At 48.6% G+C, this 27,572-nt stretch overlaps 1 protein-coding gene across 2 annotated transcripts in view; it reads right to left on the reverse strand.

Moving 5' to 3' along the window:
• Nucleotides 1-27,572, reverse strand: part of PIWIL2 (piwi like RNA-mediated gene silencing 2) — a 1,291,255-nt gene that overhangs the window by 85,049 nt on the left and 1,178,634 nt on the right. For both annotated transcript variants that reach the window (XM_069213952.1, XM_069213950.1), the window contains exon 23: nucleotides 4,353-4,606. In XM_069213952.1, coding sequence (XP_069070053.1) covers nucleotides 4,353-4,606 — 254 coding nt within the window. The remainder of the gene's footprint in view (nucleotides 1-4,352; nucleotides 4,607-27,572) is intronic.

Here is a 27,572-nt window from a genome sequence, read left to right on the forward strand (position 1 = left end):
CGTGTTGGCTGAGCTTCTGTTTTCTTGTGGGACCCATTTTGTCTGCATTTCAACTGGGAGTTACCCGTTTTTCCAAAAGAAAATGTTGTTTTTCGAGCAATTAAGGCTCTTTTCGCAGTTCATTCTATGAACTTTACCGATTGCACGATAACCAGATACTATATCACTCATCCAGTGGGACCTTACCTTTTTCTTACTAGTGTATTCTTCCTGGGGGACTAGGGTCCATGTCCCCTGGTCAACCTCCCACGTTTACAGACAAGGCATTTTAAACAGGAAGTTTGTGGCCTGGACCCCCTCCTTTTTGGAGCACCTTTGCTTACTTACAGCCCTAAGGCAGGGTGCACTATACCACAGGTGAGGGCATATGTGCATGAACACTATGCCCCTACAGTGTCTAAGCAAAACCTTAAACTTCTCAGCACAATAAATGCCCACTGATGCCAGTGTGCAATTTATTGTAACAAGCACCCAAAGAGCACCTTAGAGATGCCCCCTGAATACCAATCTGACTTCTAATGTGGGGCTGGACAGTTTCTGCCAGCCTGCCACAACCAGATGAGTTGCTGGTCACATGGGGAGAGTGCCTTTGTCACTCTGTGGCCAGAAACAAAGCCTGCACTGGGTGGAGGTTCTTCACACCTCCCCCTGCAGGAACTGGGTGGGGGCTCACCCCCTTTGTCACAGCACCCCAGGGCATCCCAGCTAGTGGAGATGCCCGCCCCTCCAGCCACAGCCCCCACTTTTGGCGGCAAGGCTGGAGGAGATAATTAGGAAAACAAGGAGGAGTCACCCACCAGTCAGGACAGCCCCTAAGGTGTCCTGGGCTGAGGTAACCCCTGCCTTTAGAAATCCTCCATCTTAGTTTTGGAGGATTCCCCCAATAGGATTAGGGATGTGCCCCCCTCCCCACAGGGAGGAGGCACAAAGAGGGTGTAGCCACCCTCCAGGACAGTAGCCATTGGCTACTTACCTCCCAGACCTAAACACACACCCAAATCTAGTATTTAGGGGCACCCCAGAACCCAGGAAATCAGATTACTGCAACCTGAACTACAAAGAAGGACTGCTGACCTACAAGCCTGCAGAGAAGCCAAACAACAACAACTGCTTTGGCCCCAGCCCTACCGGCCTGTCTCCTGAGTCAAAAATCTGCAACCAGCGACGCATCCAACAGGGACCAGCGACCTCTGAAGCCTCAGAGGACTGCCCTGACCCCCCAGGACCAAGAAATTCCTGTGAGCAGCGGCTCTGCTCAACAACAGCAACATCTTTGCAACAAAGAAGCAACTTTTAAAGAACTCACTTCCCACCGGAAGTGTGAGACTTCACCCTCTACACCCAACGCCCCCGGCTCGAGATCCAGAGAACCAACACCACAGGGAGGACTCTCCGGCGACTGCGCCCCTATGAGTAGCCCAAGACGAACCTCCTGGCCCCCCACAGCGACGCCTGCAGAGAGAATCCAGAGGCTCCCCCTGACCGCGACTGCCTGCAACAAGGGACCCGATGCCTGGACCAAGCACTGCACCCGCAGCCCCCAGGACCTGAAGGAACTGAACCTCAGTGCAGGAGTGACCCCCGGCGACCCTCTGCCTACCCCAGGTGGTGGCTGTCCCGAGAACCCCCCCCTGTGCCTGCCTGCACCGCTAGAGTGACCCCTGGGTCCCTCCATTGAAACCTATACAAAACCCAACGCCTGCTTTGCACACCGCACCCGGCCGCCCTCGTGCCGCTGAGGGTGTGTTTTGTGTGCCTACTTGTGTCCCCCCCAGTGCTCTACAAAACCCCCCTGGTTTGCCCCCCGAGGACGCGGGTACTTACCTGCTAGCAGACTGGAACCGGAGCACCCCTGTTCTCCATAGGCACCTTTGTGTTTTGGGCACCTCTTTGACCTCTGCATCTGACCTGCCCTGGGCTGCTGGTGTGGTAGCTTTGGGGTTGCCTTGAACCCCCAAAGGTGGGCTGCCTATGCCCAGGAACTGAGACTTGTATGTGTCTTACTTACCTCACAATCTAACCATTACTTACCTCCCCCAGGAATTGTTGATTTTTGCACTAAGTGTCCACTTTTAAAATAACTTACTACACTCTGCCTGCGCCATATTAAAGACATGGGCACAGAGGTAAATATGCCTTTAGAGGATGCACTTTCAGCCCCTCCTAAACGCAGCCCTCTGAGGGAGAAAGGAGGTCCCATGGATGCCCCCACACAGCCCTCTTCAGGCGAGTGCAGTCACTCACTGCACCAGCCTGCAAGGAGATCAGCTCTCCCCTCTTGAAAATGCAGGCAGTATGCTGCATGCACTGTAAAACATGGAGCAACTTTGAAGCAGCTCCTCTGTATTTCATTTGAATGTGCCGCCTCGGGGACAGCGCAAGCTAATGGCTAACATGAGGGCAGTGCATTCTGCATAATACGGTGCACCTTCCCTGTGTGCGTTAAGTGCACCTTCTGAAAGGTGCATAATGGCGCAAACAGGGAAAGCGCATTGTGTATATAATAAAGTCCCTTATCTGCACTGCAGCTTTTGATCCTTGAGGGCTCTCTGCAAAGAAAACACACATGGTGCCTTCTCAGAGACGGGGATCTAGAACAATGTATTTGAGGTGAACAAGCTTGAGGAGAGCTGTCAGAATGAAGTATTTCTTGAGATGTGAATAGCTGCTCCTACTGAGGCTCTGGCTAGATCGATAGAAAAGTAGTCTGTATATTCTGAGGCATGTGCTGCATTACAACAACCAGAGGAGGTACAGACTTGGAGACAGAAGATTGAGGCTGGGGAAACTCCACCAAATTTATAGTTTCCACCCTCTTCCTTGGAGGGCTATTAGAGGCAAGAAGCGGAGCATACTTTCTTGGTGTTATGGCTAGAGTCTGGTGAGCATATTCCTCTGTTGCTAGGAAATTCTATGTAAAAAACAACAGAAAATTCTTCTGCCATGGACAAAAAAGATTTGACATTAGAAGGGACCCTGGTAAATAAGGCTGCCTTGAAGTCACAGAAGTCAGATTTATAGTCCTATACCCTGAAGTCATACTGGATCTCAATGGATATCTCCCACATATTAACGTCTAGCATCTCCTCATCGTTGATCTTTCTCTTGTTGCCTTCAGCTGGCATGACACTATGTCCCTTGATGGAGAACAAAAAGGGAAGTGCAACAGCAATCTTTTTAACATCAAACATCTTCCTCTTCATAAGTGTCTTGAGGCCATAACGGACAGTGAACGTGACGCTAATTCCTTTGATGTCAACCCTCTTGAGAGTGAAATGGAACATCAATCCCAGTTTCTCTTTTGCTTCCTCCTGGAGAAATCCACATTCACCAGCCACAGCACTAAGGTAGGGGAAAGGATGCTCTTCTAGGCTCATCAATCTTCTTTGCAGAGGATAAAGTCAAGTCAAAAGCAGCACCATAATGCTCCTTACCTCTCCACTTTACTCTATTACTGTGTCTCAAAAAGTTTCTCAACATTTTATGGCAGGGACAACGCTGCTGTACTTCTCACTCATTTGGGGGCATTTTACAGAAAGCAAAAGAAAGTTCCTCCTGACAGAAAAATAATCTGAAGGAAAAAAACACCATCCAAGTTTTAAAAAAGCAGAGACAAAGGATTTAACACTTTTATAATAAAAAGTAATCCAGCTGTCTAGGTATCCTCACACAGAAGTGCAGGAAGATGAACTGCAGAACATGTGCCTGGAGCCTTGACTTATGGGAAACCAATGTCAACCAGTAGTACACAAAGAAGAGTGAAGTTTATCTTTCTATATTTAATCTTCAAGCCAGTTATGCCTTTGCAAGAATTAGTCTTTCATTTTCCTACATTTTGTGCCATATTTATAGAATAGTTTTTGAGTGTGACAATAGTCTCAATTAAAGAAAAAGCATGTTTAAGGTTAGAGGCACAGTGTCAGTGACTTAAGATTCTAAAGAGAATTTTTTTCATATGAAAAAGTAAGTGTTCCGGGAATTCATCAATATCAGCAAGGATCCCATATCTGATAATTAGGGCTTATCATGTGCTTATATAAATACATGTATAGATATTTGAGGATTCTGATTACATTAGATAACTGAACAGTAATGAATACTATTAGATCGAAAAGAACTTAAATGGCAAGAACTCCACACCACTAGTTCACTTCAACTTCAAAAAAATTTTTTTTTTAGGGGAAAACAAAATGGCTGCTCCAAATAAAGTAGAAAGATAGTTAAAAAAAATGATGCTCTGCTTTACAACATGAAAGGGTCAAAGTGATATTCATTCATCTCTAGGGACTTTAAGCTCAACTAAGGGACATACCAACAGACAGATCAGAGAAAAAAAAAAAAAAAAAACTTACCATTCCCTGGTGGTGACTGTATGGTCAATGATTGTCCCTGGAGTAGGAGTGACAAATTGGGCTGTGGATGCAGAGTACAGGTTGGTGCTTATTTTCTTCTGCACAACAAATACCACCATCTTGGGAGAGTAGTTTTCAAATGTCTCAAAACACTTCTGTAGCTGAGGAATCTCATATTTGGCCACAGTGTTCAGCTGTCCATCAGACACTCCATCTCTGTATACTACAATCTTCTCTGGTAAACAGTGGTTGACCTACAAAAAGGAGACACAATATGAATAACTGTAATGTTGCTACTCAGGAAACAAATAGATCAGCTGCTGTGACCATGTTCAGGACAAACAACATTTGCTACAGGCCATGATAACACAGCACACAGGGTATCCCTAGCCAAACTAAAGCAACTCCTATCCTGTGCAAGTACCCAGTCTGAATTTAAGAACAAAATTCTTTCTTCTTCTATGTGATGCTCACCCATTCAAACAGTGGCATTCTTCATCACTGGGTCCAGACCCTAAAAGCCAGAGTGGGCTCAACTGTATTCCAGGGAACACTTTTGATATTATTACTACCGGGAAGCCTATAAGATTATCCTTTTATTAGGGGTCAGAGTGAGTATTGGTTAAAATAACCTTAGTGAGTGGGGGGGTTCTTGTATATAATGGTCCTACGACACTCAACTATGGGGATCTTGGCCACGCGGCAATGGAGTAAGACGCACTCCGCTGGAGCTCCAGAGGACAAACGCCCACCCATCGACATGCTGCAATATATGGGGGTCCTGAAGGGCGACCCCCAACACATCTGTGCCCCAGCAACGCTCCACGCACAGATCACCGCTCAGGAGGACGCTAAGCGGCTCCCGCAACAGATGCTGGGACCCAACTATGCAGACCGAACGTGACACCCTGAAAATGGCAACCAGAGGCCAAGAGCGGCCTTCCAGTGATGCGGATCTCTGAACAGCGCAGAGTGGGATGTAATCACCCACATGTCGCTCTTCTGAAGCTGTCTCCCCACGGGTAGCCTTTCCCAGTCTTTGCAGATCCATCATGCGGCAGCCACACCAGTCGGCAATTGTAGTGTGAATCCTGCACAGAGGAGACCCCGGGTGAGTGTCTGCAGGCCTCAAATGGAGCCACGCCATGGCTTGAAACTCTGCATCACAGTGTGCGGAGGCATTTCACCTTACAAGATTTGTTCCCCTGCCTTCTGGCAATTAGGAGCTTGAGCAGCATTCACCCTGGATGCATTAAGTGGCACTTCTAGCGGGCGCAAACAAACATTACCTGGTAAGCAGTCCTGCCCTGGTGGGGACCCAGAGACACAGCAGAAGCATCTGCATAGTCCTTCATGTGGCCACAGGGGAGGCCTGTAATGAAGACATTGCCAACACTATCCAGTAGGTACTAGCTATGGGGTGCTTGGAACAGCGCCTGCAATGTGGCGTATCTGGAGGAGCTGATCTGCCCTGGCGAAGCCTAAACCCAACCAGACTGCCTTGAAGTACAGCAATAGTGCTGTGCCACCCAGCAGAGGAGATCATTGCAGGTGGAACTGGGGAGGCATGTCTGGTGGAGATATATATGGAACCCAGTGCTTGGCAGACGAGAGTTGACAAGCGCGGTGTTTCCCAATTTGCGCTTCACTTGCAAGTGGCCCCAACCTGTACTCAGGGGCCATCACTGAAGGACACATGGCAGCGGAGTCTGGGGCCTTGATCTGAGGAACCGTGGGACTCCCCCCTAGAGATGCCTGGTCCCTGCTCATGAGGATGAAAACCCCTACTGTGCTCGGAGGCAGAGCCCTGATAGCACATTATGACTGGCATCACCATCCGCTGCTTGAGACTACCGCTGAATGGTGTGTCTAGACTGACGGCCTATCTGACAGCAACCACATCGAGGACACTAGTTGGAGGGTCTCCACTCCACTGCAGGGAAGAACTGAGCTTGAACTGTGATACAGGATACCTGGAGCATGTGGGGCAGACGGGGTGCCACAGGTCTGGGGAGTTTGCACCGAGGTATCCAACTTTGATGACCCCGAATAATGCCCATCTGCTCCGCTGGCCCTATTAGCACTAAGGCGTCTCTGGGTTGGCACAGCTACACTGTAACTACCTTCTTGGTTAGCAGCACTTTCCAGCCTGTAGTTGCCACCATGTGCAAAACGACTAGAAAAAAGTACTTTGAAACAGGGGCGTGCCCCTAAGTGGCTCAGATAGCCAGGTCCCAGACAATTACACAACTACTACGTTGGAGAGGTCACCTTAGGGCCCAATGTTGCAGGATATCCTACAAGCCATCACCACTTCCATAGATGACAGCCGAAGACTGGAACGAATCACCACAACAGAAAGAATGATAGCGGAGATTCCCTAGGCTTTACTGGCCCTCCATGAACGACTTACACTTATGAAAAGAAAAGTCCAGGCATTGGAACAACGGTCGGAAGACGCAGAAAACAGATCAAGGAGGAACAACATCTGAATGACAGGCCTCCCAGAGAGTGGAGGGGAACAATACGCTGAACTACCTGGAGAGATGGCTGCAGGAGGAGATCGCTCCAGAGGGGCTCTCACCCTTCTGCGCATTGGAAAGGGCCCACAGAGTGCTGGCACAACCCCTGTTGCCGGGTGCGCCCTCGAAACCAGTGGTGGCCCAACTACTATATTACAGAGACTAAATCCTAGAACAAGCCACAAAAAAGGGTGACATCAAGGTGGACAATAGTAAAGTCATGATTTTTCCGGACTTCACAAAGAAGGTGCAAAAACAACGTTTGACATTCCTTGATGCAAAGCAATGACTTCGCCAAAAGGGTTTGCCTTATGCCAAGCTGTTCCCTTTCTGCTAGGTGTTGTGACCCCTGATGGAGTGCAATTCTTTTGACCCCGCAAGATGTGTGGGAGTGAATCAATCACCATCTGACAGCAGGCCTTGACCAGAGCTCTCTGAGGCATTACCCAGACGCCAGAGATCGGGACATAGGGAAAACAGCGACCAGAAGATTACTCCCACAGGTGAAGAAATCTAGCGAGAACAGTAAAGAACGGTGGAAGTGGTGGTACTGCTCAGTGATGAAGGGACAAGCCGAGCTGCATCAGAGAGGAGATCCAAGATTCAAACTAGAACAGGGTTCCAGCTTCTCTGGTGACCTGGACATTGAGATGCCTTTGGTAACGCCAGGCACTGCTGATGAACTTATCTGAATCAAACGTTGTGATGTACAACTGGGACTTTTTATTTGGTGGGAGAGACGGCTGTGCCATACGAGTGTGTTGTGAGAACAGTAGAGACAATGTGTCGCCCCCCAGGTGGGTGGGGGGAGGTTCCTCATTTAAATTTCTTGACTATATGATGGGTGGAGAGGATCCTTATGATGGGGGCTCTAGGACGCTCACCACCCCTCCATGTTGTGTGTGTTTTCCGTGGGTACGCCCCCAAGTATCAGCAATTTAGTTGAGACTTTGGAATGGGGGCGGCATATACCTGTTTGTCCTAGGGAGTGGGATTTGCATTGTTTGTTGTCTGAATGTTGTAGGGAGGTATATGAGTCATGCCCCAAGGACAGTTCAACTATTGTAACAAGTCTGGATGGGAACAGGTAACTGTGTATTAGAGAGTGAGGGGAGTCACTAGGGAGTCCTTAACCATAGCAGATAGCAGCCCCGTGACCTATAAAGATTTATCCTAGAATTTCAGGGGGATGCACAACATGACCAAGCGATATAAGGTATTTTCCTATCTTGAAGAAGCGAGAGGTCCAGATAGCCTTACTTCAGCAAACACACCTGATAGCTAAAGAAGGGGCAGCACTACAGCGCAGATGAAGAGGCCAGACCTATTATACTATTTACCTGGCCTATGCTATAGGAGTATTGGTATGGATATACCGGGGAGTTCCCATTTTGTGTACAGAAACTCCTACTGTCTTATTGGGCAGATGTGTGGTGGTGACTGGTCGACTGGATGGATGAGACATAGTTTTTGTTAATGTGTATGCATGGAACACGGACCAAATGTTAATTTTCTCAGACTTGTCAAGAGTCTTGACCCCTTAATTGATAAGCTCAATCCTCATGGTGGGGACTATAATTGTGTGACGACCTCCTGCTTGACTGCTCCCACCACCCGTTGATATACTTCCACACTACTAGGATAGCTCTCATGTTTTCAGACTGGCAGACAGAATGAGGACTCATTGACACCTGGTCCTTGCACCACCCACACAAACAGGATTATTTCTTTTTTCATCACTACATGAATTAGACGCGTGCTTAGATGTGCTACACTGTACTCCGGGCATACACAGCTCGTTACAGAACAGTGAAAATCTCTCCAGAACCTTGTCAGAACACAACCCAGTTTTACTTACCCTGAGATGCAGGAAGAATCTACCCTGTATCCCAACAGGGAAACTAAAGCCAGAGTCCTTGGAAGACCAGGCTTTTCAGTTCTTGGTGGGCGGAAGCATCCAACAGTATTTCTAAGAAAATGCTAGCACACACGTCGTTCCCTCAGGTGGAGTGGGATACCTTCAAGACAGTGCTCAGAGAGTGGTGTTTGCGGCATCAATAGGAGTGTGATACAAATTGTTAACAGAAGTGCTATTGACTAAAGAAGCACTGAGAATAGATGAAGAGCATAGACCAGGCCACCCAGAAGTCCAACTGGAACTGCTGGAGGCCAAGGAAACAATTGCGAAGAAGGGAGAAGATGCGGTGCTTTATTATAAGGTCTATATAACTAAGGTGCATGATGAACAAGATCGTACAGGATCACTACTGGCTTGGTTCACGAATCCTGCTACGCGGGGATCAGTTATAGTATAAATTGAGACTGACCAGGGTATCAGGGTCTACCGACAAGAAGACATTAATTGTGAGTTCTACACTTACTACTCAGAACAATATAGAAGCACCGCAGACTGGTCCAATGGTGAAACGGATGCCTTTCTGGAAAAGTGGATGTTCCCAACTCTATCTCCAGAGGAAGCAGAGGAGCTAGGTGGAGATATCACCCTATCAGAGGTCCGGGTTGCTATAAATCCCAGGCAAAACACCGGGGACTGATGGATTACCGGCAAAATTCTGTGCTGCTTTCGGAGACAACTTGGCTCCCAAACTCATCAACCTCTATAAGCCAGCTAGAAATATGGGGCTTTTGCCATCATCCACCAGTGAGGCTCTGGTGATGCCCCTGCTCAAACCTGGGAAACCAGCTCATGATAAAAAGGCATATCGACCACTGTCGGTATTGAATATAGACTATAAGATCATTAGCCAGATCCCTGCCACTAGGCTTCTATCACACGTGTCCCTGCTCATATACTCCAACCTAAGCAAGATTTATTCCTAGTCACATTGCAGCAATCAATATGAAGAGACTCCTCACGATCCTAGAGGCACATACCTATGATTGGGAAGAAGTGGCCATTTTCGCAGTGGATAAAGAGAAGGTGTTCGACGGCTTTGATAGTCTAGAATGGATATTTCGCTACGCAGTTATGGAGCGCTTTCGCCTGGGGGAGGATCAGACTGCTTTATGAGGACCCTGCTGCCAGTGTCCAGACAGGGTTGCTTGCAATAAATAGGGGTACAAATCTTTCACGCCCCAACTGACCTACTTGAGGAGCAAGGATGATACCAACTCTCCAGATGAATGTGGAATTTTGGACAACACTCCCTCTTCTCATTGGTGGGCCGAGTTGCATTGTTAAAAAAGGTAGCGCTCCCCAACTCTATATTTTTAAGGTGTTGCCAGTGTGAATTCCTCAAGCGTTATTTAAAGAACCTGATTCCCTTATTATAACGTTAATCTGGGGCTCAGGCTGCAGGAGAGTGGCACTGGCCACACTGCAGAAACTGGTGGATGATGGAGGCCTGGCAGTCCTGACTTCGTATTACTTGGTGGCACAACTCCAATGGCTGACACAGTGGCTGGTGGGCAGACTAACACTTGGGAGCGAGATGGGTCCTTTTGTCCCTGAACTTCACTTAATTATAATACCACTACTGCTTACATGCCCTAAAGAGGAACATACCACTGAATTTAGTGTGATGTGTCGATGTTGGGCCCTTTGCTTGCAGAAGAGCCACGTGAAGATACCCTTCTCACCTTACATACTCATACCATCGCTAGAGGTGCGACCCACTGAGGAGACTGGCGGGGACTGAAAGAGTGGGTGGATGCAGGAACAACCATGTTTGGAGACCTGTTCAAGGCCGAAGTGTTATTCCCGTTTCAGGTCCTCAGTTGGGGACAGAATCAACCTCAGGGCCACTTCCTACTTCATGGCACATGTAGGAAGCTGGCTGTTTATATAGTGGACCAAAATGAGGTATACTGTGCAAAATGTCCAAGCAATCTGCAGATGTATGACAGAAGCTAAAGTGACATCCCAAATGCTCTCTTTTTGGGTAGCGTGGTCAAGCAGTTAGGCATATCTGAGGGTAGTGCTAAGCATGTAAGGCACACAATCATAAAATAAGAGACAGACATTCTATAAAGAAATCCAACACAAATTTATAAAAATAACACATACTTTTATAGAAACTTTGCTAACAAGATCACCGGAATCAGGTGAATACTTTTCAAGATGAACAAGTTACTTACCTTTGGTAACAAATGATCTAGTAGAGACTATCTAGCTGCAGACTCCTTACCTTAGAATTCCCTGGCGTCAGCTTTGAATCTGGAATTTTTCTGCTGAGTAGCACCCTGTGCGTGCCGTCACCACGTACGTTGTACAGCTCTGCGTGGCGGCGTCAGCGTTGTTGGAGCCGTCTATGACGTCACGGTTGTCTATATTGACACCACCTCGGCACGCATACATCAGTTCTTTTCCCACAACTTTCCACGCCAGAAGCGCAGAGTCATGGAAGAACTAACAGTATGTAGCTAAGCTTATTCACTTGACTGTTTGACGAAAAAAATTTACATGCCTTTAAGGAAGGCAAAAATGCCAAAAACATATATACATAAATATATATATGAATATAAATATATCAATGGAGCGGGGGAGGCTTGGGTGGGTGTAAGAAATCTGCAGCTAGATAGAGTCGCTACCAGATAATTCGTTACTGAAAGTAAGTAAGTTGTTCATCTGATAGAGACTTCTAGCTGCAGATTCCTTACCTTAGAATAGATACCCAAGCTATAATCCCAGGCAGTGGGTCTGAAGGATGTATTTCATACTAGGAAGCCCTGCAGGACTGAGCGGGCAAAATACCCCTCCCTTCTCACTTGGCTATCCACGCAGTAGTCTCTTGCAAACGTGTGCAAGGAAGCCCACATTGCCGCTTGGCAGATGTCAAGCACCGGCTCTCCACAAGCTAACGCAGTGGTAGCAGCTTTCCCTCTATAAGAGTGTGCCCTCAAGCCCTCTGGAGGCTGCTTCTTGGCCAAAGCGTAGCAGATCTTTATACAGAGAACGACCCAGAGCAAAATGGACCGTTTCTATACTGCCCGACCCTTCTTTGCACCAACGTACCCCACAAAGAGTTGGTTGTCCACCCGGAACTCTTTTGTGCGGTCAGAACGATAACGCTCTTTTTGGGTGCAGCCGATAGAGACGCTCCTATTCCTTAGAGGGATGTGGTGGTGCAAAGGAGGTGGGCAGGGTGATATTTTGACCCAGATGGAAAGGGGCCACCACCTTGGGGAGGAAAGAGGCACGAGTTCTTAATACTACCTTGTAGGATATATCGAGCGATACAGTGGTTTTGAAGATAAAGCCTGCAGCTCACTCACTTTCCTGGCAGATGTAATTGCCACCAAAAAGGCTTTTTTTGTGAGCAGCCGGAGAGGACAGTTATGCAAGGGCTAAAAAGGAGCACACATTAGAAAAGTGAGTACTAGATTAAGGTCCCACTGGGGCATCACAAAAGGCACAGGTGGAAACATATGTACAAGCCCGTTCAAGAATCTCTGTACAATGGGAGACTTAAACAAATATGATCGATCGGGCAAACGTAGAAAAGTTGGTAAGGCAGCAAGATAACCCTTAAGGGTCCCTAAAGAGGAATCCTGTTGGGCAAGGGATAAAATAAACAAAAGGATATTAGAAAGAGAAGAAGAAAGAGGATCAATAGACCTCTCTGTACAGTATGAAACAAAACGTTTCCATCGGCAGGCGTAAATTGACTTAGTAGAGGTACGTCTGGCTGCAAGAATGACATCACAGACTTCGGAAGGGAGGTCATAAACAATCAACTGTCACCGCTCAACTTCCACGCATGAAGCCGCAAAGTTGACAGGTTCGGGTGAAGAACCTTCCCCTGCTGCTGCGACAGAAGATCCTCCCAAAGAAGCAACATGATTGGAAGACTGATGCTCCTCGTGAGAAGATCTGTATACCAGACTCTCCGTGCCCAATCCTAAGCCACTAGGATTACTTGGGCCCGGTCGTTCTTGATTTTCTTGAGAACTCTGGGCAGAAGTGGTATAGGCAGAAGGGCATGCAGAAGGCCTGAACTCCACTCGCAACACAAAGCGTTGCCTAGCAAGAGCCCCCTTGGAAACTCCAACGTGCAAAACTGCTGACATTGCGCGTTCTCTACGGAGGTGAACAGATCTAACCAAGGCTCTACCTACTACTGAAAGAGTCCTTGTGCCACCTCCGGATGGAGATACGATTCGTGATCCGCTAAGCATTTTCGGCTGAGCTTGTCCGCCCCGGCGTTCAGAGAACCTGTTAGGTGTTGAACCACCAGGGTTATGCCCTGCTGCTCCAGCCATGTATAGAGATGCAGAGCTTCTTGACCAAGGGTCCACGACCCCCCCCCCCCCCTGCTTGTTGCAGTACCACATTGCAGTGGTTTTGTCCGTGAACACCTGCACGACCTTCCCTTTCACAATAGGAAGAAATGCTTTCAACGCTAGCCAGATCGCCCGAAGCTACAACAAGTTGATATGGAGCTCGGATTCCGCCAGAGACCAGTGACCTCTGATCGCCACCTCTCCCAGATGGCCGCCCCATCCCAGAAATGATGCATCTGTCACTACTGTGAGAACTGGCTGGAGAAGGGAGAGGAGTCTGCCTTTGACCCAATCGCAGTTCACTAACCACCACTGCAGATCCTTTGCAGTTCCCTCTGAACCACGTTGGTAAGATTCCCCTGATGCTGTGCCCATTGGAACTTCAGGTCCCACTGCAGAGCCCTCATATACCATCTGGCATGCTTGACCACTAGGATGCTGGAGGGCATGAGTCCCAGCAGCCTCAGAGTCTGCCTCACCGAAATCCAGGATACAGGCCGAAACATCGGTATCATAACCTGAATATTCTGAACTCGCAGCTCAGGAGGGGAGGCCCGATACTGCACTGTGTCCAGCACAGCTTTGATAAAAGTTAGCTTCTGAGAGGGAGTCAGGTGTGACTTCGGCACATTGATAGTGAACCCCAGCGAGTGCAGGAGGTTCGCCGTCGTCTGGAGATGAGTGACGAGAGCCACGGGCGTGGGAGCCTTCAACAGCCAATCGTCGAGGTAGGGGAAGACTGAAATCCCTGACCTGCACAAATGCGCTGCCACCACCGCCATCACCTTCGTGAACACCCAAGGGGCACTGGTGAGACCAAATGGGAGCACAGTAAACAAAGTGCTCATGTCCCACCTTGAACAGCAGGTGTAGGAAGTTGGCTCTTTATATACTATTTCAAAGTAAGCAATAGTGTGCACAGAGTCCAAGGGCTCCCCTTAGAGGTAAGATAGTGGCAACATTAGATAATTCTAATGCTCTATTTTGTGGCAGTGTGGTCTAGCAGTAGGCTTATCTGAGGGTAGTGTTAAGCATTTGTTGTACACACACAGGCAATAAATGAGGAACACACACTCAAAGACAATTCCAGGCAAATAGGTTTTATAGAGAAAATGAAAATGTCACTTACCCAGTGTACATCTGTTCGTGGCATCAGTCGCAGTAGATTCGCATGTTCTGCAATAGCTCGCCATCTGGTGTTGGGCCGGAGTGTTACAAGTTGTTTTTCTTCGAAGAAGTCTTTCGAGTCACGGGACCGAGTGACTCCTCCTTTTGTCTCCATTGCGCATGGGCGTCGACTCCATCTTCGATTGTTTTCCCCCGCAGAGGGTGAGGTAGGAGTTGAATTGTAGTAATAGTGCCCATGCAATGGAGTGACTAAGTATGCACCTATTTAAGGTTGAGATGATACATATATAAATAATTGAAGGTAACTTCCAAACTGCTACAGGCTCCCGGGGAGGCGGGTGGGCACATGCGAATCTACTGCGACTGATGCCACGAACAGATGTACACTGGGTAAGTGACATTTTCAGTTCGATGGCATCTGTCGCTGTAGATACGCATGTTCTGCATAGACTAGTAAGCAGTTATTTCCCCAAAAGCGGTGGATCAGCCTGTAGGAGTGGAAGTAGTCTGAAATAATGTCCTTAATACGGCTTGACCTACTGTGGCTTGTTGTGCGGATAACACGTCTACACAGTAGTGCTTGGTGAATGTGTGAGGCGTAGACCATGTGGCTGCCTTACATATTTCTTGCATTGGGATGTTTCCTAGAAAGGCCATGGTAGCACCTTTCTTTCTGGTTGAGTGTGCCCTTGGTGTAATGGGCAGCTGTCGTTTAGCTTTAAGGTAGCAGATTTGGATGCATTTAACTATCCATCTGGCTATACCTTGTTTTGAAATTGGGTTTCCTGCATGAGGTTTTTGAAATGCAATAAAGAGTTGTTTAGTCTTTCTGATGTTTTTTGTTCTGTCAATGTAATACATCAATGCTCTTTTGACATCTAATGTATGTAGTGCCCTTTCAGCTACGGTATCTGGCTGTGGAAAGAACACTGGAAGTTCCACTGTTTGATTTAGATGGAACGGTGAAATAACCTTTGGCAAAAATTTTGGATTGGTCCTTAGGACGACTTTATTTTTGTGTAGTTGTATAAAAGGTTCCTGTATAGTAAACGCCTGAATCTCGCTTACTCTTCTCAGGGAAGTAATGGCGATGAGAAATGCCACCTTCCAGGTTAGGAACTGTATGTCGCAGGAGTGCATGGGTTCAAAAGGTGGACCCATAAGTCTAGTTAGGACAACATTTAGGTTCCATGAAGGAACAGGTAGTGTTCTTGGTGGTATAATTCTCCTAAGGCCCTCCATGAATGCTTTAATGACTGGTATTTTATATAGGGAAGTTGAATAGGTAGTCTGCAGGTATGCAGATATTGCTGCAAGGTGAATCTTAATGGAAGAGAAAGCTAGGTTACATTTTTGTAAGTGAAGCAAGTAACCCACTACATGTTCTGGAGTTGTGTGTAATGGTTGTATTTGATTAATATGGCAGTAGCAAACAAACCTCTTCCATTTACTTGCATAGCAGTGCCTGGTGGATGGCCTTCTTGCTTGTTTTATGACTTCCATACATTCTTGGGTAAGTTGTAAGTGCCCGAATTCTAGGATTTCAGGAGCCAGATTGCTAGATTCAGCGATGCTGGATCTGGGTGTCTGATCTTTTGGTTGTGCTGTGTCAACAGATCTGGCCTGTTGGGCAATTTGATGCAGGGTACCACTGATAGGTCTAGCAGCGTTGTGTACCAGGGTTGCCTTGCCCAAGTTGGTGCTATTAATATGAGTTTGAGTTTGCTTTGACTGAGTTTGTTTACCAGGTAAGGAAGGAGAGGGAGAGGAGGAAAAGCGTAAGCACATATCCCTGACCAGTTCATCCATAGGGCATTGCCTTGGGATTGTTTGTGTGGGTATCTGGATGCGAAGTTTTGGCATTTTGCGTTCTCCCTTGTCGCAAACAAGTCTATCTGAGGTGTTCCCCAGAGTTTGAAATAAGTGTTCAGAATTTGGGGGTGAATTTCCCATTCGTGGACCTGTTGGTGATCTCGAGAGAGATTGTCTGCGAGTTGATTTTGTATCCCTGGTATAAACTGTGCAATTAGGCGAATTTGGTTGTGAATTGCCCAATGCCAAATTTTTTGTGCTAGCAGGCTTAACTGCGTGGAGTGCGTCCCCCCCTGCTTGTTTAGATAATACATTGTTGTCATGTTGTCTGTTTTGACGAGAATGTATTTGTGAACTATTATTGGTTGGAAAGCTTTTAGTGCTTGAAAAACTGCTAGAAGTTCTAGGTGATTGATATGCAGTTTTGTTTGATGTACGTTCCATTGTCCTTGTATGCTGTGTTGATCGAGGTGTGCTCCCCACCCTGTCATGGAAGCATCTGTTGTTATTACGTATTGTGGCACTGGGTCTTGGAAAGGCCGCCCCTTGTTTAAATTTATGTTGTTCCACCACAGAAGCGAGAGGTAAGTTTGGCGGTCTATTAACACCAGATCTAGAAGGTGACCCTGTGCTTGAGACCACTGTGATGCTAGGCATTGTTGTAAGGGCCTCATGTGCAGTCTTGCGTTTGGGACAATGGCTATGCATGATGACATCATGCCTAGGAGTTGTAATACCATCTTTGCCTGTATCTTTTGTGTTGGATACATGCGTTGTATGATGGTGTTGAAATTTTGAATTCTTTGTGGACTTGGAGTGGCTACTCCTTTTGACGTGTCTATTATGGCTCCCAGGTATTGTTGTACCTTGCGTGGCAGAATTTTGGATTTTGTGAAATTGACGGTGAACCCTAGTTTGAAGAGGGTTTGTATGATATGATTTGTGTGATTTGAGCACTCTATTAACGAATGGGCCTTGATTAGCCAGTTGTCTAGATATGGGAACACATGTATTTGCTGCCTTCTTATGTGTGCTGCGACTACCGCTAGACATTTGGTAAAGACTCTTGGTGCGGTTGTTAATCCGAAAGGCAGTACCTTGAATTGGTAATGTATTCCTTTGAATACAAACCTTAGGTATTTCCTGTGCGATGGGTGTATCGGTATATGGAAATAAGCATCCCTGAGGTCTAAAGTTGCCATGTAGTCGTGCAGTTTTAGTAATGGCAATACTTCTTGTAGTGTGACCATGTGGAAGTGGTCTGATTTGATGAAAGTGTTCACTACTCTGAGGTCTAGGATTGGTCTCAGTGTTTTGTCCTTCTTTGGTATCAGAAAGTACAGTGAGTAAACTCCTGTGTTTATTTGTGTTTGGCACTAATTCGATTGCATTCTTTTGCAATAGTGCCTGCACTTCTATCTCCAGGAGATTGGAATGGTGTGTTGTTAAATTTTGTGCTTTTGGTGGTATGTTTGGAGGGAATTGTAGAAATTCTATGCAATAACCATGTTGGATAATTGCTAGAACCCAAGTGTCTGTAGTGATTTCCTCCCATGCATTGTAATAATGACCTATTCTTCCCCCCACTGGTGTTGTGTGGAGGGGGTGAGTGACCTGTGAGTCACTGTTTAGTAGTAGGGGCTTTGGGGCTTTGAAATCTTCCTCTATTTCTAGGGAATTGCCCTCCTCTATATTGTCCCCGAAAACCTCCTCTATACTGTCCCTGGTAACTGGACGGTGTGGCTTGTGAGGTGCTGGCTTGTGTGCTTTGACCTCGAAACCCCCCTCGAAAGGGCGTTTTACGGAATGTGCTGTAATTCCCTCTGCTCTGCGGGGAGTAGAGTGCGCCCATGGCTTTGGCAGTGTCCGTATCTTTTTTGAGTTTCTCAATCGCTGTGTCCACTTCTGGACCGAACAGTTCTTTTTCATTAAAAGGCATATTGAGAACTGCTTGTTGAATCTCTGGTTTAAATCCAGACGTTCGGAGCCATGCATGCCTTCTGATAGTTACGGATGTATTAATTGTCCGTGCAGCTGTATCTGCAGCGTCCATGGAGGAGCGGATCTGGTTGTTGGAAATGGTCTGTCCCTCCTCAACCACTTGTTTTGCCCTATTTTGTAAGTCCTTGGGCAGATGATCAATGAGATGTTGCATCTCGTCCCAGTGGGCTCTGTCATAGCGCGCAAGTAGTGCCTGTGAGTTCGCGATGCGCCACTGGTTTGCAGCTTGTGCTGCGACTCTTTTACCAGCTGCATCGAACTTGCGGCTTTCTTTATCTGGGGGTGGTGCATCTCCAGATGTGTGAGAGTTGGCCCTTTTTCTAGCTGCTCCTACAACGACAGAGTCTGGTGGCAGCTGTGTAGTGATGAAAGCCGGGTCTGTAGGAGGCGCCTTATACTTTTTTTCCACCCTTGGTGTGATTGCCCTACTTTTGACCGGCTCCTTAAAGATGTCTTTTGCGTGCCGGAGCATACCAGGGAGCATAGGCAGGCTTTGGTAGGAGCTGTGGGTGGAGGAGAGTGTGTTAAATAAGAAATCATCCTCGACCTGTTCTGAGTGGAGGCTTACGTTGTGAAATTGTGCTGCTCTAGCCACCACTTGAGAATACGCGGTGCTGTCTTCTGGTGGAGATGGCTTTGTAGGGTATGCCTCCGGACTGTTATCTGACACTGGGGCGTCGTATAGGTCCCATGCGTCCTGATCTTGGTCACCCTGGCTCATGGTGGTGTGAGCTGGGGAGTGTGATGGAGTTTGTGCTGGTGAGACGTTAATCACAGGCGGAGGAGAGGGTGGTGGGGTAACTCTTTTCACCACTTTTGGTTGTGGTGTTTGTTCCGTCTGGAACTCCAACCTTCTCTTTCTCCTAATGGGGGGAAGGGTGCTTATTTTTCCTGTCCCCTGCTGTATGAAGATACGCTTTTGCGTATGGTCCACATCAGTTGCTTGCAGCTCTTCCTCAAACCTATGCTTCTGCATTTGGGAGGTTAGCGAGTGCTCTTCTGTATAAGAGCCTGAAGCTGGGTCGCTTGCAGTTTGTTTCGGCATCGAAACCCTGTCTGCGTGTTTTTTCGGCTCCGAGGTGACTCTTTTCTTTTTCGGGGCCGAAACCTCTCGGCGTCGATCTGTTTCGGTGCCGCTGTCTCGGCGTCGAGCCGTGTCGGCACCGGCATCTCGGTGTCGAGGCTTGTCTCCAGCACTTTCTCGGTCCCGAGAAGGCTGCGTGCCGGTGTCTCGACCGGAGTCGGACGATCTCGGCACTGTGTGGGCCTTTTTCGGTGCCGACGGGCGGTCACCGAATTTATGGGTGGAGCCATGGCCTGGTGGCAGTGGCGTCCCCTGGGCCTTGTAAATGTTCTTCTGAGTGGATTTCGACGTCTTACTCACGGTTTGTGTATCGTCGAATCCTTCGGAGTCTGAGTCTTGGATCGAAAAGGTACCTTCTTCTTCCTGTTCCTCGAACTCCCGTTGGGCTGTCGGTGCGGACGCCATCTGAAGTCTTCTGGCTCGACGGTCTCGGAGTGTTTTTCGGGACCGGAACGCACGACAGGCCTCGCAGGTGTCTTCGCTGTGCTCAGGTGACAGGCACAGGTTGCAGACCAAGTGTTGGTCTGTGTAAGGGTACTTATTGTGGCATTTGGGGCAGAAACGGAACGGGGTCCGTTCCATCGGCGTTCTTCAGCACGCGGTCGGGCCGACCAGGCCCCGACGGAGGATCGAAAAACTACCCCGAAGGGCACCGGAGCTCTTCGATCTTCGATGCGGTGTGGAATCTAAGTACGCCGATCCCGAACGCAACAATACCGACGAAAATCTTCCGAAATTAGCTAATTTTCCGTTCCGAAACTCGGAGCGACAGGAACACGTCCGAACCCGATGGCGGAAAAAAAACAATCGAAGATGGAGTCGACGCCCATGCGCAATGGAGACAAAAGGAGGAGTCACTCGGTCCCGTGACTCGAAAGACTTCTTCGAAGAAAAACAACTTGTAACACTCCGGCCCAACACCAGATGGCGAGCTATTGCAGAACATGCGTATCTACAGCGACAGATGCCATCGAACATATATTTTCTTAGTTTATTTTAAGAACCACAGGTTCAAGATTTGAAGTAAACACATAAAATGCAAGGTACTTCACTTAGGTAACTTAGGAACTTTGAATAAAAGCAATATCATATACAGTCATTGTAAAAATGGCGCTAAGCTATTTTCAAGGTGGACACTGCAAAAATCAACAGTTCCTGGGGGAGGTAAGTAAAGATTAGTTTGTGAGGTAAGTAAGACACTTACAAGTCTCAGTTCCTGGGTATAGGCAGCCCACCGTTGGGGGTTCAAGGCAACCCCAAAGTTACCACACCAGAAGCTCAGGGCCGGTCAGGTGCAGAGGTCATTGAGGTGCCCAAAACACATAAGCGCCTATGGAGAACAGGGGTGCTCCAGTTCCAGTCTGCCAGCAGGTAGGTACCCACGTCCTCGGGGGCAGACCAGGGGGGTTTTGTAGAGCACTGGGGGGGGACACAAGTAGGGACACAAAACACACCCTCAGCGGCACAGGGGCGGCCGGGTGCAGTGTGCAAAGCAGGCATCGGGTTTCAGATAGGAATCAATGGAGGGACCCGGGGGCACTCTAGCGGTGCAGGCAGGCACAGGGGGGGGCTTCTTGGGATAGCCACCACCTGGGCTAGGCAGAGGGTCGCCTGGGGGTCACTCCTGCACTGAGGCTCGGTTCTTTCAGGTCCTGGGGGCTGCGGGTGCAGTGCTGGTTCCAGGCCCTTGTTATAGACAGTCGTGGTCGGGGGAGCCTCTAGATTCTCCCTACAGGTGTTGCTGTGGGGTCTCAGGGGGGTCGTCTCAGGCTACTCACAGGCTCGCAGTCGCCGGGGAGTCCTCCCTGTGGTGTTTGTTCTCTGGATCTCGAGCCGGGGGCGTTGGGTGCAGAGTGTGAAGTCTCTCGATTCCGGTGGGAAACGCGAAGTCTTTGGAAGTTGCTTCTTTGTTGCAAAGAAATTGCTGGTGTTGAGCAGGGCCGCTGCTCACTGGAATTTCTTGGTGCTTCAGTCCAGGGCAGTCCTCTGAGGCTTCAGAGGTCGCTGGTCCTTGTCAGATGCGTCGCTGGTTGCAGGTTTTCGAAGTTGGAGACAGGCCGCTAGGGCTGGGGCCAAAGCAGTTGTTGTCGTCCATCTTCTCTGCAGGCTTGTAGGTCAGCAGTCCTTCTGGTTTCTTCAGGTTGCAGGAATCTGATTTCCTGGGATCTGGGGTGCCCCTAAATATTAAATTTAGGAGTGTGTTTAGGTCTGGGAAGGCAGTAGCCAATGGATACTGTCCTAGAAGGTGGCTACACCCTCCCTGCGGGGAGGGGAGCACATCCCTAATCCTATTGGGGTAATCCTCCAAACTCAAGATGGAGGATTTCTAAAGGCAGGGGTCACCTCAGCTCAGGACACCTTAGAGGCTGATCTGACTGGTGGGTGACTCCTTGTTTTTCTCATTATCTCCTCCAGCCTTGCCGCCAAAAGTGGGGGCAGAGGCCGGAGGGGCGGGCATCTCTACTAGCTGGGATGCCCCGGGGCGCTGTAACAAAAGGGGTGAGCCTTTGAGGCTCACCGCCAGGTGTTACAGTTCCTACACGGGGAGGTGACAAAGGCACTCTCCCGTGTGGCCAGCAACATGTCTGGTGTGTGGCAGGCTGGCAGAAACTGGTCAGACTACACTAGAAGTCTGACTGGGTTTCAGGGGGTATCTCTAAGATGCCCTCTGGGTGTATGTTACAATAAATTGCACACTGGCATCAGTGTGCATTTATTGTGCTGAGAAGTTTGATACCAAACTTCCCAGATGTCAGTGTAGCCATTATGGAGCTGTGGAGTTCGTGGTTGACAAACTCCCAGACAATATACTCTTATGGCTACCCTGCACTTACAATGTCTAAGATTTTGCTTAGACACTGTAGGGGCATAGTGCTCATGCACATATACCCTCGCCTGTGGTATAGTGCACCCTGCCTTAGGGCTGTAAGGCCTGCTAGAGGGGTAACTTACCTATACCACAGGCAGTGTGGGGTTGGCATGGCACTCTGAGGGGAGTGCCATGTCGACTTAGTCATTTTCTCCCCACCAGCACAAACAAGCTGTGAGGCAGTGTGCAAGTGCTGAGTGAGACGTCCCCAGGGTGGCAAAAGACATGCTGCAGCCCTTAGAGACCTTCCCTGGCATCATGGCCCTTGGTACGAGAGGTACCAGTTACAAGGGACTTATCGGAGTGCCAGGACTGTGCCAATTATGGAAGCAAAGGTACAGTTTAGGGAAAGAACACTGGTGCTGGGGCCTGGTTAGCAGTGTCCCAGCACACTTTCAATAAAAACTTAGCATCAGCAAAGGCAAATAGTTAGGGGGTAACCATGTCAAGGAGGCATTTCCTTACAGCAGGTAACGCCTGTGGGCTGGCAGGATGGGGATATGAAAATATGCATCCTGCAAGTCCAACGCTACCATTCAGTCTCCTTGGTCTAGGACAGACAAGACCTGAGGCAAGAGTGGGCATCTTGAATTTCTCCTTCTTGAGGAAGAGATTGACGTCCCTTAAATCCAGGCTAGGGCGAAGGCCCTTGTTCTTCCTGGGAATCAGAAAGTAGCTGGAATAACAACCACTGCCTACTTCTGACATTGGGACCCTTTCTATGGCTCCGTTGACCAAGGGAGCCGTAACTTCCTCGCGGAGCAAAACCAAATGATCCTCCATCAGCCGTTCTTTCGTCAGAGGGATAGAGGCAGGGAAAGACTGTAAGGGGAGGAAATAGCCTTTCCGTGTGATCTGCAGAACCCACTTGTCCGTTGTGATGGAAAGCTAGCGAAGGAGATGAAATTGAATGCTCCCTCCAAGTGAACCGACATGGTCCTGCAGAACCACACTAGGAGGGCTTCGGCGCAGTGGAGGGGGGCTGTGTGGTGGCCGACCTCTGGCCAGACCCTCTGCGTCATCTTCCAGGAAGTTGTGAAGCCTGAGGACGGTGGCTAAACTGTGCCTGGCGTGGTACCACGCCCCTTCCGAAGCCTCCAAACGGGCGAAAGACAGACTGCTGTCGTACTGGTGCTGAAAGGCCCAAGGATGTGGCCGTAGCTCGAAAATCCTTGAACCCCTCAAGCGCGGAGTCTGCCTTCTCACCAAAAAGGCGAGAGCCATCAAATGGCAGGTCCATCAAACTTGACTGGACATCCCCTGAAAAGCCAGCTGACCGTAGCCAGGCGTGGCAACGTAGGGCCACTGACGTTGCAATCGCTCTGCCTAGCGAGTCGGCCATGTCCAATCCACACCTGATCGTAAACTTGGCTGCATCTCTCCCATCCTTGACAGCCTGGGTGAGAGTGTCCCGTACGTCCTCTGGGACCTGTGGAAGCACCTGTGCCACCGTATCCCATAAATATGGTGGAAGAAAACATTTTCTTTCCAAGCAGTCGAGGCAATATCCAGTTGCAGATTCCTTACCTTAGAATTTCCCCCAGGTCTGGATCCAAAGATTTTTCTAAAGCAGTACCACTGTGAGCCATTAGGTGGTGTTGATCGGCTCCGCCTCAGTCATCGGCTGCATCGGATATGATGCTGCAGGTCCTATACAGGTGCCACCCTGGTGCGCTAACGTCCAGTTTCTTTTCACAACTTTCCACACCAGAAGTGCAGAGCCATGAACAACACTGACCACTGGTGTGTTGAAACAAGGGCCCTGAAAGCGGAATCCCTGTCCCTAGAAATTAGATCATAGTACGTGAAGAATGGGTGGGTAAGTAATGTGCAACTAGATATTGTCTCTACCAGATAAGGCGTTATGGAAAGTAAGTAACTTGTCCATTTGATACAGACATCTAGTTTCAGATTCCATACCTTAGAATAGATATCCAAGCAATACCATCCTGGGAGGTGGACCTGCAAATTAAGATCACACCAGACAGTCCAGCAGGACTGAACTGGCAAAATGTCTGTCCATACGGACCTGACTGTCCCAAGCAGTAGTGCCTGGTAAAAGTGTGCAGGGATGTCCATGTTGCTGCCTGACAGATGTCCAGGACTGGAACTCCGCGTGCTAACGTGGTGGATACAGCTTTAGCTCTAGTAGAATTAGCAAGCAAGCCCTCAAGGGGTTGCATTCTATCCAATGCGTAGCACATTTTATTGCAGAGTATGACCCATCCGGAGATGGTTCTCCTCTGCACTGCCTGACCTTTCTTCAAACCCACATAACCAGCTAAGAGTTAATCATCCACCCCGAACTCTATGATCGAGGTAGAATTTCAATGTTCTTTTTGGAGTCTCTCCTCTTCCTTAGAAGGATGCAGTGGTGCGTAAAAAGTAGGCAAGGTGATGGATTGGCCTATATGTAAAGGCGTAACCACTTTCGGAAGAAAGGAGGTGTAGGAAAGTAGCCTCTTTTTGGCATGTTACCCCCAATTTCTGCCTGTCAGTGTGTTTGACTGTGTCACTGGGATCCTGCTAACCAGGACCCCAGTGCTTATGCTCCCTCTCCTCTAAATTGTGTCACTGCATACTGGTAACCCAGTATTTCACCCAAAATTGGCATACTGGTCACCCCTTATAAGTCCCAAGCATATGGTACATAGGTACTCAGGGCATTGGGGTTCCAGGAGATCCCTATGTGCTGCAACATTTTGTTTGCCACTCATATGGAGCCCATGCAAAGGATTCTACAAGACTGCCATTGCAGCCTGTGTGAAATGGTGCATGCACCCTTTCACAGCCATTTACACTGCACCAGGTCACTTATAAGTCACCAATATACCAGGCCTTCCAACCCTGAAGGCTGGGTGCAGAGTACCTGTGTGTGAGAGCACCCCTGCATTAGCAGAGGTTCCCGCACATCGTCCAGGACCATTTTCCTGGTCTTCGTGAGTGCGGGGACGCCATTTTACGCGCGCACTATACATAGGTCACTACCTATGTACAGCTTCACAATGGTAACTCTGGATATGGCCATGTTTGATATCAAACATGTTGGAATCATAACCCAAGGCTTTTGCAAGCATTTGCTGTATGATTCCATGCACTCTGGGGGGCTCCTTAGAGGACACCCAGTACTGCCATTACAGCCTTCTGAGGTTTTCCAGGTAGCCCCAGCTGCTGCCACCTCCCAGACAGGTTTCTGCCCTCCTGTGGCTTGAGCAGCTCAAGCCCAGGAAAGCAGAACAAAGGATTTCCTTTGGGAGAGGGATGTCACACCCTCTCCCCTTGGAAATAGGGGTTACAGGCATGAGAGGGGTAGCCTCCCAGAGCCTCTTGAAATGCTTTGAAGGGCACAGATGGTGCCCTCCTTGCATAATTCGGTCTACACCAGTTCAGGGACCCCCAACCCCTGCTCTGGCACAAAACTGGACAAAGGAAAAGGGAGTGACCACTCGCCTGTCCATCACCACCCCAGGGGTGGTGCTCAGAGCTCCTCCAGAGGGTCCCTGGGTTTTGCCATCTTGGATTCCAAAGTGGCAGCAAATTCTGAGAGCATCTGAGTGGCCAGTGCCAGCAGGTGATGTCAGATCCCTCCCCTGGTAGGTACTTACCTGTGTAGGTGACCAATCCCCCTTTCAGGGCTATTTAGGGTCTCTCTCTTGGGTGGTTCTTCAGATTCGGATTGCAAGACTCCAGCAGGAATCCTCTGCATCCTTTACTTCACCTTCTTACTGAAGAAACTGCATCTGGACCCTCCAGGAACTCTACAAATGCAACAAAGAAGCAAATACGACATATGCAACATTGTATCTTCAGCTCCAGCCAGCAATTGCAATTGTTTCCCGGTCGTGCATCCTCAGAGAACAGACAGTCTTCAGCCTGCACCAGAAGAACAAAGGAATCTCCCTTGAAGTGAAGGAGACTCTTCCCTGCTTTAGCAACATCCCTCTGCAGGGACGACCGGTGACTTGGGTTCCCTCTCCTGAAGAAGCACGTGTATCCAGCAACACGGGTGATGGACTGAAGTGGTCCCAACAGTCTTAACGTCCAGATGTCCAACTTTGGTGGAGGTAAAAGCTTGCCTCCCTACGCAAGACAGTACCACCATGCACCACATTGTTTTGCAGTTGCCAAGGCTTGTGGGCATCCTTCCACGAAGTTCACATGCACTGTGAAGCTCCGTCCCCCTGCATTCCTTCCTGCGACGCACAGCCTCCTGTGTGGTGCTCCGGGCGTGGCACCTTCTTTGTCCCCGTGCTGTGGAACTCCTGTGTGCGCTGCCTGGTCTTCTGAGAGCTATCTGAGTTGCTGAGAGCCCCCTCTGTCTCCCTCCTCCTGGGTAGAGGCCACCAGGTCCCTCCTGGTCTTGGGCAGTGCCATTTTCCATTAACCGCAAGTTTTGCATGTGCCAAGGCTTGTTAGCGGAATACAGCGATGCAAACCAAACTGCAATCATCCATCCGGCGTGGCACATTATCTGCACCAACCAGAACCCGCACCCGTCTTCTTGGGTGCAGTACTGACAGTTCTTCACTGGTGGTTCTTCTTTTGCACCTTCATCCGAGTTAGCAGGGGCTCCTTTTCTCCATGGACTCTTTAGTGCTTGTTGGACTTGGTCCCCTTCTTCCACAGGTCTTCAGGTGCAGGAATCCATTGTTGGTGTCTTGCAGTCTCTTCTGGTTCTTGCAAAATCTTCTATCACATATTCTTGTGTGTTCTAGGAAAGTTACTGTGATTTACTCTTGCTTTTCTGGGCTCTGGGGTGGGTTCTATTACTTACCTTTGGTGTTTTCTAATACTCTCAGAGCCCCTCTACAAACTACACTTGCCTAGGTGGAAAACCCATGTTCGCATTCACTATTTTTGTATATGGTTTGTGTTCCCCTCGGTCCATTTCTAACTATTGTGATTTTCACTATTTGCAATGTTTTCTAACTGTTTTACAGCTATCTCTGCATTCTATTGTATATACTGTGTATATTACTTACCTCCTAAGGGAGTATAGTCTCTAAGATATTTTTGGCATTTATGTTACCAAAATAAAGTACCTTTATTTTTGTAACCCTAAGTAGGTTCTTTCTTGTGTGTGAGTATGGTGTGACTACAGTGGTATTGCATGAGCTTTGCATGCCTCCTGGTGAGGCCTTGGCTGCTCATCCACACTACCACTAGAGAGCCTGGCTTCTAGACACTGCCTACATTTCACTAATAAAGGATAACTGGACCTGGTATAAAGTTTAAGTACCTTAGGTACTCACTACAGACCAGGCTTGCCTCCTACAGGTGACCTGTGTGCAAAGCACCACTTTGTCAGGATACAAGGAAAGGTAGGGTGGCATAGATGACAATGCCTGCAGCTCACTCACCCTGTGGGCAGATGTAATGGCCGCAAGGAAGGCTGTTTCCAAAGTGAGAAACTTTAGAGGACAACTGTGGCGAGGCTTTAAGGGAGCACACATCAGCAATGTCCCCCCCTACTGGGGCACTATAAATGGGGAAGGAGTAAACATATGAGTAAGGCCTTTAAGAAGCCTATTTAGAGTAGGGGATTTAAACAAAGAAAGCTG

This window comes from Pleurodeles waltl, chromosome 11 (genome assembly GCF_031143425.1).
Source record: "Pleurodeles waltl isolate 20211129_DDA chromosome 11, aPleWal1.hap1.20221129, whole genome shotgun sequence".
In the NCBI taxonomy this organism is placed as follows: domain Eukaryota; kingdom Metazoa; phylum Chordata; class Amphibia; order Caudata; family Salamandridae; genus Pleurodeles; species Pleurodeles waltl.